A 13,968-nucleotide genomic window follows, 5' to 3' on the forward strand; every position below is an offset into this window, starting at 1 on the left:
AGCCTTATGTGGGACTCGACACCAGGACCCTGGGATCACGAACTGAGCCGAAGGCAGATGCTTAATGACTGAGCCACCCAGGTGCTCCAAAGCTTTAACGTTGTTAAAAGATGTACTAGAATATTTTCTGTGTTCCGGACAATGAATAGACTTAGTAGCCATAGAAAAAATAAATAGCAATATAAGATTATCAAATATTTCCCTTTAATTAGGGAATTCTTATATAGTGAAACAAATCTCAACATTTTTTACCAGCAAAGAAACATCACTTGACAGTGTCCTTTTATGTTACCAGAAATTATGTCTAAAAGCATCATGCATATGTAAATGCAATCTTTTACCTTCAACATCATCTGAAAAGGTAGACAAAAATAAATAAAAAGCAGGTGATGAAGAAAACAGTTTCTATGTAGTAGTATTCACAATAAAATAAATAAGAGCTTAAAAATGTCAAATAAGCAATATAATCTCTTGGAAGAAAAGACTCATTCATTTTATTCAAAATCTGAGATAGCCTAAAAAGAGATACAGCAAGCATACACAATATATTCAGGATTATGAGGCAGATTTATCATTAAATTAAAGGATTATAAATATCCCCAAGGTAAAGAACTCTAAAATGGAGTTCATAATATCAGCTAAGAATTACTTTTTGATGAAGCAATAGAGGAAAAGTATCAATAATAGAACTGAAGGGTATATTTCTCAGTATCTAAATTTTTTTAAATTGGTCCTTCAGGATAAGTAAATTTCAGAACAAAGTTTAAGTTCCTACTTTAATCTTCCCTAGAAAAAGTGATTCTACTACTGTTTCCCCAAAGAACTGTTTAACTTATTTTATCCAAAGAATCCTTTTTGGATGCTGAATTAAAAATAAAGAGCCCAAACACATAGAGACAAGAAATTAGACTCTAAACATGATTATAAATTTATAATGAAGTAAAACCACCTAACTAAAAATATTGCTGCTACACGATTTTTTTAAAACACGAAAATTATCTGCTACAGACCAGAAAGAGAGCTAAATTTCTAATCTAAAACTAAAAAAAAAAAAAAAAGAAAGAAAATTTCTTTTATTGTAATGTGTTCTAACAAGTGTGTTACACCTAATTTTCTCATCTGAGAAATAACTGGGAAGGTAAGTGTCTTTTTCGTCAGAGTGTGTTCATGTGTGCATTGTACTTAAGTGTTGTCCAGTGACTGACAGCCTCTTATCCCATGGGTACCAAATCATGTTTACTAAAGATTTTTTCAGGGCACATGGGTGGCTCAGTTGGTTAAGCATCTGCCTTCAGCTCAAGTCATGATCCCAGCTCAGGTCATGACCCCAGGTCTTGGGATCAAGCTCCAAGTCGGGCTTTCTGCTCAGCGGGGAGTCTGCTTCTCCCCCTCTCTCTGCCCCTCCTCCCCACTTGTGCTCTCTCTCTCAAACAAATAAATAAAATCTTAAAAAAAATTTTTGTTCTCAACCCTGAGAAATTAATAAAGTTAAGTTTTTAGCCAGATATCACAGAGAAATAAAAACTTAAGAAAAAGGATACTTAAGAGTACAAGAAATTGCGACCCTTTCGACCTGACCCATTTCAAATGTTCCTATTACTGGTATTCTATGAAGTTAATATCTATATATATTTCCGCTCTATTTTTATCATAATAAAATATACACACTTATAATTATCTACATTTCTTTATAATCTGTCTACTTAAGAATTTCAAAAGAGCTTATAATCTAAATTAAACTTCTAAAATGCACAAAAATGCCCACCTTTCTGTTGTCTACAATAGTGAAACATCCACTATGTCCTTCAATAGCCAACCTGATGTGAAGAATGCATTCTTCAGCAGCACTGTCAAATGTTACTCAGTGAATATGGTTTTACAATATATAGAAAGAAATGTATATAGAGGGAGGAGCAAGATGGCAGAGGAGTAGGAGACCTGGATTTCGTCTGGTCTCAGGAATTCAGCTGGATAGGGATCAAACCATTCTGAACACCTATGAACTCAACAGGAGATCAAAGAAAAGAATAGCAACAACTCTCTGAACAGAAAAACGACCACTTTCTGGAAGATAGGACGTGTGTGCAGAGAAGTGAATCCGAGGCGATATTCGGGAGGATAGACGGCGGGGGAGGGGGCTTCTGTCAGCGGCTACCAGCAAGTGATAGAGCCTCGAAGCACAAAATCAGAACTTTTAGAAGTCAGCTCCAATGAGGGACGTCGCTCCAGTGGCTAAGCGGGGGGTGGAACCCTCGCCCAACAGTGTGGTCTCAGGACCCTCGGGGTCACAGAAAGACCAGGGGTGCCTGAGTACGGCAGAACTCCCATGTATCGGAGCGGGGAAGCCGGCTGCAGAGACGGAGCAGAGGCGCGGGCTCTCAGCTTGGGGTGGCCATAAACTGTGATCCGCGGCCCAGTCGGACCACTGCTCCTCCAGCAGGGACCCAACAAGCGGCAGATCCGGGGAGACTCTCCTTCCTCCCCTGGGAGGAGTGGCCCGGGAGCGCACCGCAGGGATCTGCTGGGTTTGGAGACTCCACACGGGGTCGGATGCCAGAGATAGAAACCCTCGGTCACAGGCCAGGTGAGCACAGAGTGCGGCTAGAGACCGGTGAGACAGGAGTGACTGACTGCTTTTCTCTGGGGGCGCACTGAGGAGCGGGGCCCCGAGTTCTCCGCTCCTCTGGGCGGAGATTGGGAGGCCACCATTTTCACTCTCATCCTCCAAAGCCAAACGGAAAGCTTGCAGGGAACAAAACCTCCCGAGAGCAAACCGGAGATTGTGTAGCCAGGACCCGACAAGGGTGGGGCAATTCCGCCTCCAGCAAAGACATTTGGGAACCACGGCAACAGGCCCCTCCCCCAGAAGATCAGCAAGAACTGCCAGCCAAGACCAAGTTTAACGATCAACGAGAACGGCAGAACTCCAGCGCTAGGGGAATACTGCACATAGAATTCATGGCTTTTTTACCATGATTCATTAGTCTTTCAAAGTTAATTTTTTTAAACTTTTTTTTTTGAATTTTTCTTTTTCCCTTTTCAACCAACATCTTATCAATCGCTTTTTCAAAAAAAACATTTTTATTTTTCATTTTTAGTCATATTTTATCCTTTCATAGTAGTTACCCTTATTTTTGGCATATATATATAAGTTGTTCTCTCTTTAAAATTTTGAGATACAGTTTCTTCTAACATATCAAAATATACCCTAAATCTCTAGTGTATGGCTTTGTTCTAGTCTCCTGCCTGATCACATTCTCTCCCCTTTCTTTCTTTCCTTTTTTTTAAATCCTCTTCTTTCTTTTTTCAAACACCTTCTTATCAATTCCTTTTTTAAAATTTTTTATAATTTTCATCTTTACAGACATATTCCATCCCTTCATTGTATCAACCCTTATTTTGTACATATAAAAGTCTTTCTTTCTTTAAAATTTTAGGAGGCACTTTCTTCTAACAGACCAAAATACACCCAAAATCTAGTGTGTGGCACGGATCTATGCACCAGCCTGATCATATTTGATCATATTCTGTTTTTTTTGTTTTGTTCTGCTTTTGTTTGTTTTTAACTTTTTCTTTTTTTTCCTCTTTCTTTTTTCTTTCTTTCCCTTTCTTTTCCCCTGGTTTCAAGTCTTTTCTGATTTGTTTAGAGTATATTTTCTGGGGACTTTGTTAACCTGTTAGCATTTTGTTCTCTCATTCATCTATTCTCTGGACAAAATGACAAGACGAAAAAAATCACCTCAACAAAAAGAACAAGAGGTAGTACCGTCTGCCAGGGACCTACTCAATACGGACATTAGTGCGATGTCGGACCTAGAGTTCAGAATCATGATTTTAAAGATACTAGCTGGGCTTGAAAAAAGCATGGAAGTTATTAGAGAAACACTTGCTGGAGAAATAAAAGAACTAAAATCTAACCAAGTCAAAATCAAAAAGGCTATTAATGAGGTGCAATCAAAAATGGGGGCACTAATTGCTAGGATAAATGAGGCAGAAGAGAGAATCAGCGATATAGAAGACCAAATGATGGAAAATAAAGAAGCTGAGAAAAAGAGAAATAAACAACTACTGGATCATGAGGGCAGAGTTCGAGAGATAAGTGATACGATAAGACTAAACATTAGAATAATTGGGATCCCAGAAGAAGAAGAAAGAGAGAGGGGGCAGAAGGTATACTGGAACAAATTATAGCAGAGAACTTCCCTAATTTGGGGAAGGAAACAGACATCAAAATTCAGGAGGCACAGAGAACCCCTCTCAAAATCAATAAAAATAGGTCCATCCTGACATCTAATAGTAAACCTTACGAGTCTCAGAGACAAAGAGAAAATCTTGAAAGAAGCTTGGGAGAAGAGATATGTAACCTATAATGGTAGAAACATTAGATTGGCAAAAGACCTATTCACAGAGACCTGGCAGGCCAGAAAGGACTGGCATGATATCTTCAGAGCACTAAACGAGAAAAATATGCAGCCAAGAATACTATATCCAGCTAGGCTCTCATTGAAAATTGAAAGAGAGATAAAAAGCTTCCAGGACAAACAAAAACTAAAGGAATTTGCAAACACGAAACCAGCCCTCCAAGAAATATTGAAAAGGGTCCTCAAAGCAAAGAGACAGGCTAAAAGCAGCATACACCAGAAAGGAACACAGACAATATACAGTAACAGTCACCTTACAGGCAATACAATGGCACTAAATTCATATCTTTCAATAGTTACCCTGAAAGTAAGAGGGCTAAATGCCCCAATCAAAAGACACAGGCTATCAGACTGGATTAAAAAACAAGACCCATCAATATGCTGTCTGCAAGAGACTCATTTTAGACCCAAAGGCACCCCCAGATTGAAAGTGAGGGGGAGGAAAACCATTTACCATGCTAATGGACACCAAAAGAAAGCTGGGGTAGCAATCCTTATATCAGACAAATTAGACTTTAAAACAAAGACTATAATAAGAGATGAGGAAGGACACTATATCCTACTTAAAGGGTCTATCCAACAAGAAGATCTAACAATTGTAAATATCCATGCCCCTAACATAGGAGGAGCCAATTATATAAGGCAATTAATAACAAAAGCAAAGAAACACATTGACAACAATACAATAATAGTGGGGGACTTTAACACCCCCCTGACTGAAACGGACAGATCATCTAAGCAAAAGATCAACAAGGAAATAAAGACTTTAAATGACACACTGGACCAAATGGACTTCACAGACATATTCAGAACATTCCATCCCAAAGCAACGGAATACACATTCTTCTCTAGTGCCCATGGAACATTCTCCAGAATAGATCAGATCCTAGGTCACAAATCAAGTCTCAACCGATACCAAAAGATTGGGATTATTCCCTGCATATTTTCGGACCACAATGCTTTGAAACTAGAACTCAATCACAAGAGGAAAGTCGAAAAGAACTCAAATACATTTCCAACCAGGAAATTAAAGAAGAATTAAAAAAATTCATGGAAACCAATGAAAATGAAAACACAACTGTTTAAAATCTTTGGGATACAGCAAAGGTAGTCCTAAGAGGAAAGTATATAGCAATACCAGCCTTTCTCAAGAAACAAGAAAGGTCTCAAATACACAACCTAACCCTACACCTAAAGGAGCTAGAGAAAAAACAGCAAATAAAGCCTAAACCCAGCAGGAGAAGAGAAATAATAAAGATCAGAGCAGAAATCAATGAAATAGAAACAAAAAGAACAGTAGAACAGATCAACGAAACTAGGAGCTGGTTCTTTGAAAGAATTAACAAGATTGATAAACCCCTGGCCAGACTTATCAAAAGGAAAAATGACCCAAACTAACAAAAACATGAATGAAAGAGGAGAGATTACAACCAACACCAAAGAAATACAAACAATTATAAGAACATATTATGAGCAACTCTATGCCAGCAAATTAGATAACCTGGAAGAATGGATGCATTCCTAGAGATGTATCAACCATGAAAATTGAACCAGGAAGAAAGGGAAAACCTGAACAGACCTATAACCACTAAGGAAATTGAAGCAGTCATCAAAAATCTCCCAACAAACAAAAGCCCAGGGCCAGATGGCTTCCCAGGGGAATTCTATCAGACATTTAAAGAAGAATTAATACCTATTCTCCTGAAACTGTTCCAAAAAATAGAAATGGAAGGAAAACTTCCAAACTCATTTTATGAGGCCACCATTACCTTGATCCCAAAACCAGACAAAGACCCCATCAAAAAGGAGAATTAGACCAATATCCTTGAGGAACATGGATGCAAAAATTCTCACCAAAATACTAGCCAATAGGATCCAACAGTACATTAAAAGGATTATTCACCATGACCAAGTGGGATTTATCCCTGGGCTGCAAGGTTGGTTCAACACCCGCAAATCAATCAACGTGATACAATATATTAACAAAAGAAAGAAGAAGAATCATATGATCCTCTCAATAGATGCAGAAAAAGCATTTGACAAAGTACAGCATCCTTTCTTCATCAAAACTCTTCAGAGTATAGGGATGAGGGTACATACCTCAATATCATAAAAGCCATGTATGAAAAGCCTACAGCGAATATCATTCTCAATGGGGAAAAACTGAGAGCTTTCCCTCTAAGGTCAGGAACGCGGCAGGGATGTCCACTATCACCACTGCTATTCAACATAGTATTAGAAGTCCTAGCCACAGCAATCAAACAACAAAAAGAAATCAAAGGCATCCAAATCGGCAAAGAGGAAGTCAAACTCTCACTCTTTGCAGATGATATCATACTTTATGTGGAAAAGCCAAAAGACTCCACCCCAAAACTGCTAGAACTCATACAGGAATTCAGTAAAGTGGCAGGATATAAAATCAATGCACAGAAATCAGTGGCATTCCTATACACCAACAACAAGACAGAAGAGAGACAAATTAAGGAGTCGATCCCATTTACAATTGCACTCAAAACCATAAGATACCTAGGAATAAATCTAACCAAAGAGGAAAAGGATCTGTACTCAGAAAACTATAAAATACTCATGAAAGAAATTGAGGAAGACACAAAGAAATGGAAAAACGTTCCATGCTCATGGACTGGAAGAACAAACATTGTGAAGATGTCAATGCTACCTAGAGCAATCTACACAGTCAAGGCAATCCCTATCAAAATACCATCCACTTTTTTCAAAGAAATGGAACAAATAATCCTAAAATTTGTATGGAACCAGAAGAGACCCCGAACAGCCAGAGGAATGTTGAAAAAGAAAAGCAAAGCTGGCGGCATCACAATTCCGGACTTCCAGCTCTATTACAAAGCTGTTGTCATCAAGACAGTATGGTACTGGCACAAAAACAGACACATAGATCAATGGAACAGAATGGAGAGCCCAGAAATGGACCCTCAACTCTATGGTCAACTCATCTTTGACAAAGCAGGAAAGAATGTCCAATGGAAAAAAGACAGTCTCTTCAACAAATGGTGTTGGGAAAATTGGACAGCCACATGCAGAAGAATGAAACTGGACCATTTCCTTACACCACACACAAAAATAGACTCCAAATGGTTGAAAGACCTAAATGTGAGACAGGAGTCCATCAAAATCCTAAAGGAGAACACAGGCAGCAACCTCTTCGACCTCAGCCGCAGCAACTTCTTCCTAGAAACATCGCCAAAGGCAAGGGAAGCAAGGGCAAAAATGAACTATTGGGATTTCATCAAGATAAAAAGCTTTTGCACAGCAAAAGAAACAGTCAACAAAACCAAAAGACAACTGACAGAATGGGAGAAAGTATTTGCAAATGACACATCACATAAAGGGCTAGTATCCAAAATCTATAAAGAACTTGTCAAACTCAACACCCAAAGAACAAATAATCCAATGAAGAAATGGGCAGAAGACAGGAACAGACATTTTTCCAAAGAAGACAACCAAATGGCCCACAGACACATGAAAAAGTGCTCAACATCGCTCAGCATCAGGGAAATCCAAATCAAAACCTCAATGAGATACCACCTCACACCAGTCAGAATGGCTAAAATTTACAAGTCAGGAAATGACAGATGGTGGCAGGGATGCAGAGAAAGGGGAACCCTCCTACACTGTTGGTGGGAATGCAAGCTGGTGCAACCACTCTGGAAAACAGTATGGAGGTTCCTCAAAAAGTTGAAAATAGAGCTACCATACGATCCAGCAATTGTATTACTGGGTATTTACCACAAGGATACAAATGTAGGGATCCGAAGGGGTACGTGCACCTCAATATTTATAGCAGCAATGTCCACAATAGCCAAACTGTGGAAAGAGCCAAGATGTCCATCGACAGATGAATGGATAAAGAAGAAGTGGTATATATACACAATGGATTATTATGCAGCCATCAAAAGGAATGAGATCTTGCCATTTGCAATGATGTGGATGGAACTGGAGGGTGTTATTCTGAGTGAAATAAGTCAATCAGAGAAAGACATGTATCATATGACCTCACTGATATGAGGAATTCTTAATCTCAGGAAACAAACTGAGGGTTGCTGTAGTGGTGGGGGGTGGGAGGGATGGGGTGGCTGGGTGATAGCCATTGGGGAAGGTATGTGCTATGGTGAGCGCTGTGAATTGTGCAAGACTGTTGAATCACAGATATGTACCTCTGAAACAAATAATGCAATATATGTTAAGAAAAAAAAGAAGAAGATAGCAGGAGGGGAAGAATGAAGGGGGGTAAATCGGAGGGGGAGGTGAATCATGAGAGACGATGGACTCTGAAAAACAAACTGAGGGTTCTAGAGGGGAGGGGGGTGGGGGGATGGGTTAGCCTGGTGATGGGTAATAATGAGGGCACATTCTGCATGGAGTACTGGGTGTTATGCACAAACAATGTATCATGGAACACTACATCAAAAACTAATGATGTAATGTATGGTGATCAACATAACAATAAAAAAATTTAAAGAAAAAATGTATATAGACTTCTAGGTAAGTATTTCACATACCAACAATAAAGTAAGATGACAGACTACCTTATTTTAAATATGCAAATAATGTGAAACAAAAATAGGAAAAAAAAGATGTACCAAAGTGTGTGAATTTTGAACTGATTTGTATCATTTCACACGAGACTAACGTAAAGAAACTTTCTAAATTTAATAAGTTGTTGTCCTTTATAAATAAAGTCCTGTGTTAAAAGTTTAAGTATTTATTAGGAAAAACCCCTCTAATTTCATATTGGTCACCAGATAATAACATAAATAAAAGTTCATTTTTTAATAGCCAAAAATGATTTATTTAATCTGAAATTACTAATATTCATACTGCCTAACTAAAACCAAATACAAAAAGAGGACAAAAGATTTTATAGGGGCACCTGGATGGCTCAGTTAAGCATCTGCCTTCAGCTCAGGTCATAATCCCAGAGTCCTGGGATCGAGTCCTGCATCTGGCTCCCGGCTTGGCAGGGAGTCTGCTTTTCCTTCTCCCTCTGCCCCTCTGCCTGCTCGTGCTCTTTCTGTTGCTCTCTTGCTCAAATAAAATAAATAAATAAGTAAATTATACTTATATATATGTATTTTTTTAATAAAAAAGGGGTGCTTCGGTGGTTCAGTCAACTAAGTGTCTTTTTTTTCCAAGTAGGCTCAACGCCCAGCATTGAGCCTCATGCAGGGCTTGAACTCATGACCCTGAGATCAAGACCTGAGCTGAGATCAAGTGTTGGATGCTTAACCGACTGAGCCACCTAGGTGCTATGTAAGCATCCAACTCTTAAAAAAAAAAGTATTTTATAAAAAAGAAGACTCTAATTCCATCTCTAACATACAAAGCAATCATTTTAAATATATTTTTCTGGGACTAAGCCTATGTCTTTCCTTACTGTTTAAAAAAGAAAAAACCCTTATAAAAAATTCATAAAATAAATTCAACTTTAAAACCAGCAAAATTGGGGCGCCTCGGTGGCTCAGTTGGTTAAGCGACTGCCTTCGGCTCAGGTCATGATCCTGGAGTCCCGGGATCGAGTCCCACATCGGGCTCCCTGCTCAGCAGGGAGTCTGCTTCTCCCTCTGACCCTCTTCCCTCTTGTGCTTTCTATCTCATTCTCTCTCTCTCTCTCTCAAATAAATAAATAAATAAATAATCTTTAAAAAAAAATAAAAAAATAAAAATAAAACCAGCAAAATTGGCACAACTCCATGATACATAGCATATGCTATTTTATGTATAGAAATACAAAAAGAAAAAAAGAAAACATAATAAAAGAAACTTACCTACTTCTTCTTCTTCATCATTAGATATTATATTATATAGTGTGTCCAAAGCATAACCTATTATTTCAGAATCCGAACTGGAAAAAAGAAATTATTACACTTACACACTGCTGAAGTGTAGACTGTTATGACCATTTTTAGACAGTTATTTAGCAAGACAGTATAAAACATTAATCTAAAATCTACACTAAGAAAATACCAGAGTACAAACTTAAAGAACATATTAAGGTTACTTATAATAGTGGAAGATTAGAAGCAATGTAAATGTAGAATACTAAAAAAAAGTATACAGCAATGAAAAACAGTATTTTTAAAGAATGTTTAATGACATGGTAATTAAAACACCCTTGATGTAATGCCAGCAGAAAAAATTAAATATAAAAATTAATGTACAGAATGGCCCCATTTGGCAAAAAATACATATACACTCCTATGTGTGTCTGTGTGTCTATATATATATATTTTTAAAACAACTTGTAAATAAATTTGTAAAGTAAATTCAACTCTAAAACCAGCAAAATTGGTATAACTCAGGTAATTTTATGGGTATGCGTTTATGTTTATATACATGTTTTGTGAGATATATATTTAACAGTGTTATCCCCGGTTGGACTACTAGAATTTGTTTCCCTGCTCTATACTTTATTTTCTAAAAACAAACACACAAACAAAACAAAAAACTTATGGTAAAAATACTACTGTTTATAAAATCAGGGAGTATGAGATTGTAGTTGTTCATAGACAAATTTTGTTGTTTTTTTTTAAAGACTTATTTGAGAGACAGAGAGAGAGGGAGCACAGCGGGGAGTAGGGGCAGAGGGAGAAGCAGGCTCTCCGCCAAGCAGGGAGCCCAATGCATGGCTTGATCCCAGGACCCTGGGATCATGACCTGAGCTGAAGGCAGATGCTTAACCGACTGAGCCACCCAGGCATCCCTAGATATTCCTGAAATAAAGGTTAAGAAACAGATTTTTAAAAACATTTACTGCACATTTACTATGTGCCAAGCACCATGCTTGGAAATAGGGTGTAGTATTAGCTAGTGAATGTGTGAAATCGTAATTGTATCATGTTAGGGGCTGCTTGGTGTTTTATTGTGCCTCTTAGACAACAAAGCTAAGCTTCTATGAGCCCTCTCGTGTTTCATTCCCTTTCTTGTGCTAAATTAAATTCCCTTTCCATTTGCCTCTGATACTTATTTATTGCTTTCTGTTTTCAAAGTGTTCGGAGTTATTTTTTTTTAACTTCATGGAGTGCAAAGAAAGGTCTGTATTCTGCAGCCATCTCCTTCCACGTCTCATCTTCATTACTGTTTTTTTGTTTGTTTGCTTTGTTGTTTTAAGTAAACTCTATGCCCAACCTTGAGCTTGGGGAACTCATGACCCTAGAGATCAAGAGTCACATGCTCTATGGGATGAGCCAGCCAGGTGCCCCTCTTCATTACTGTTTTATGCTTCTTCTCCTGGCCTTTCCAACTAACACTCCCAGAATTCTTCCACTGAATCTCCTTCATCCTTGGCTGCATCAGAAAGCTTCCTTTCTTGACATGGCTTGAAACTCTCCATCTGTCCATCTGTGGATCTGCTTCTTTTATAGTCATATTGAGGAGAGACTGCTCATTTTCTTAAGTCCTACACTTAGAGCCTGAAAGTTGTCTAATTTCTCACTGTTTCCAAACCATGACACCTAGATAGTAATTCTAAAAATTGAGATACAGGGGCGCCTGGGTGGCTCAGTCGTCAAGTGTCTGCCTTTGGCTCAGGTCATGATCCCAGCGTCCTGGGATTGAGCCCTGTATTGGGCTCCCTGCTCCATGGGAAGCCTGCTTCTCCCTCTCCCACTTCCCGTTTGTGTTCCCTCTCTCACTGTTATCTCTCTCAAATAAATAAATAAAATCTAAAAAATAAATAAAATAAATAAAAATTGAGATATAATTTGTATACCATAAAGTTCACCCTTTTAAAGTATACATTTCAGTGGATTTAGTACATTCAGAGTTGTGGAACCATCAGCACTATCTAAATCCAGAACATTTTCTTTTTGCTTTTTTTTAAAGCTTTTTAAATTTTTTTTAAAGATTTTATTTATTTATTTGTCAGAGAGAAAGAGAGAGAGAGCACAGGCAGGGAGAGCTGCAGGCAGAGGGAGAAGCAGGCTCCCCGCTGAGCAGGGAGCCCGATGTGGGGCTCCATCCCGGGATCCTGGGATCATGACCTGAGGCAACGGCAGATGCTTAACTGACTGAGCCACCCAGGCATCCCTAAAGCTTTTATTTTTAAGCAATCTCTACACCCAACATGGGGCTTGAACTCACAACCCCGAGATCAAGAGCTGCATGCTCCATGGAATGAGCCAGTGAGGTGCCGCCCCAAAACCCAGAACATTTTCATCACATCAAAAGAAAGCCCCGTATCCATTAGCCATCATTCCCTATACCCTCCTCCCCCCCGGTGCCTGGCAACCACTAATCTACTTTCTGTGTCTATAGCTTTTGGGGTTTTTTTTGAGGGGGACGGGTGAGGGGAGAGAGAGAAGGAAGAGAATCTTAAGCAGGCTCTATACCCAGCATGAGCCCAACTCAGGACTTGATCTCACAACTCTGAGATCATGACCTGAGCCGAAATCAAGAGTCAGCCACTGAGCCGCCTGGTGTCTATAGGTTTGACTATTTGGGACATCTGATATAAATGGAAACATGCAATACGTGGCTTTTGTGTCTAGCTTTTTTCTCTTAGAACAATATTTCAAGGTTCATCCCTGTTGTAACACATATTAGTATTTCATCCCTTTTTATGGCTCAATAGTCCATTGTAGGGATATACCTCCTTTTGTTACCCATTTGTCAGTTGATGGACATTGGGGCTATTTTCATTTTACTGGCTATTATGAACAATGCTGCTATGAATTTTCATGTACTAGTTTTTGTGTGAACATGTTTTATACATAAGAATGCAACTGTCAGGTCATGTGGTAACTTCATGTTTAACTTTTTGAGGAACTGGCAAAGTTCCACAGAGGCTGCACCATTTTATATTCCCACCAGCAGTGTTTGAAGGTCCAGTTTCTCCTCAGCATTATTTGTTATTGTCTCCTTTTTTTACCCTTAACAGCCATCCTAGTGAGAGCAACTTGGTGTCTCATTTTGGTTTTGATTAGTGTTTCCTTAATGACTAATTATTTTGAGCATCTTTTCATCTGTTTATTGACCATTTGTATACTTTTGTTGAAATTTGTATTCAAATCCTTTGCCTGTTTTTTTTTTAATATTTTATTTATTTGAGAGAGAGAGAGAGAGATAGCTAGAGAGAGCACAAGCAGGGAGGAGAGGGAGAGGCAGGCTCCCCGACGTGGGGCCCAAACCCAGGACCCCAGGATCATGACCCGAGCCAAAGGCAGACGCTCAGCCAACTGAGCCACCCAGGCACCCCATCTGCCGGTTTCTAACAGGGTGACTTATCTTTTTGTGGTTGAATTATATATGTATTCCGGATATAAGGGCCTTATCAAACATATGATTTGCCTATACTTTCGGCCATCCTTTGGGTTGTCTTTTAACTTTCTTGATAGGATCCTTTGAAGCATAAAAGTTTTTAATTTTGACAAAGTCCAGTTTATCTGTTTTGTCTTTCCTTGCTTATGCTTTTAGTGTCATATTTAAGTAACCATTGTCTAAGCCAAGGTTTTGACAATTTATGCCTATGTTTCTTCTAAGGGTTTTATAGCTTTAGCTCTTACATTTAGGTCTT

General features: G+C 38.7%; 1 protein-coding gene across 2 annotated transcripts in view; it reads right to left on the reverse strand.

The window, feature by feature from the left end:
- USO1 (USO1 vesicle transport factor) overlaps positions 1–13,968 on the reverse strand; it is a 98,119-nt gene that overhangs the window by 55,088 nt on the left and 29,063 nt on the right. For both annotated transcript variants that reach the window (XM_028100676.2, XM_028100675.2), the window contains exon 4: positions 10,223–10,299. In XM_028100676.2, the coding sequence (XP_027956477.1) occupies positions 10,223–10,299 (77 nt within the window). The remainder of the gene's footprint in view (positions 1–10,222; positions 10,300–13,968) is intronic.

This window comes from Eumetopias jubatus, unplaced genomic scaffold (assembly GCF_037043125.1).
Source record: "Eumetopias jubatus isolate StellerSeaLion01/CBP00866 unplaced genomic scaffold, mEumJub1_p1.0 scaffold_2, whole genome shotgun sequence".
Classification (NCBI taxonomy): domain Eukaryota; kingdom Metazoa; phylum Chordata; class Mammalia; order Carnivora; family Otariidae; genus Eumetopias; species Eumetopias jubatus.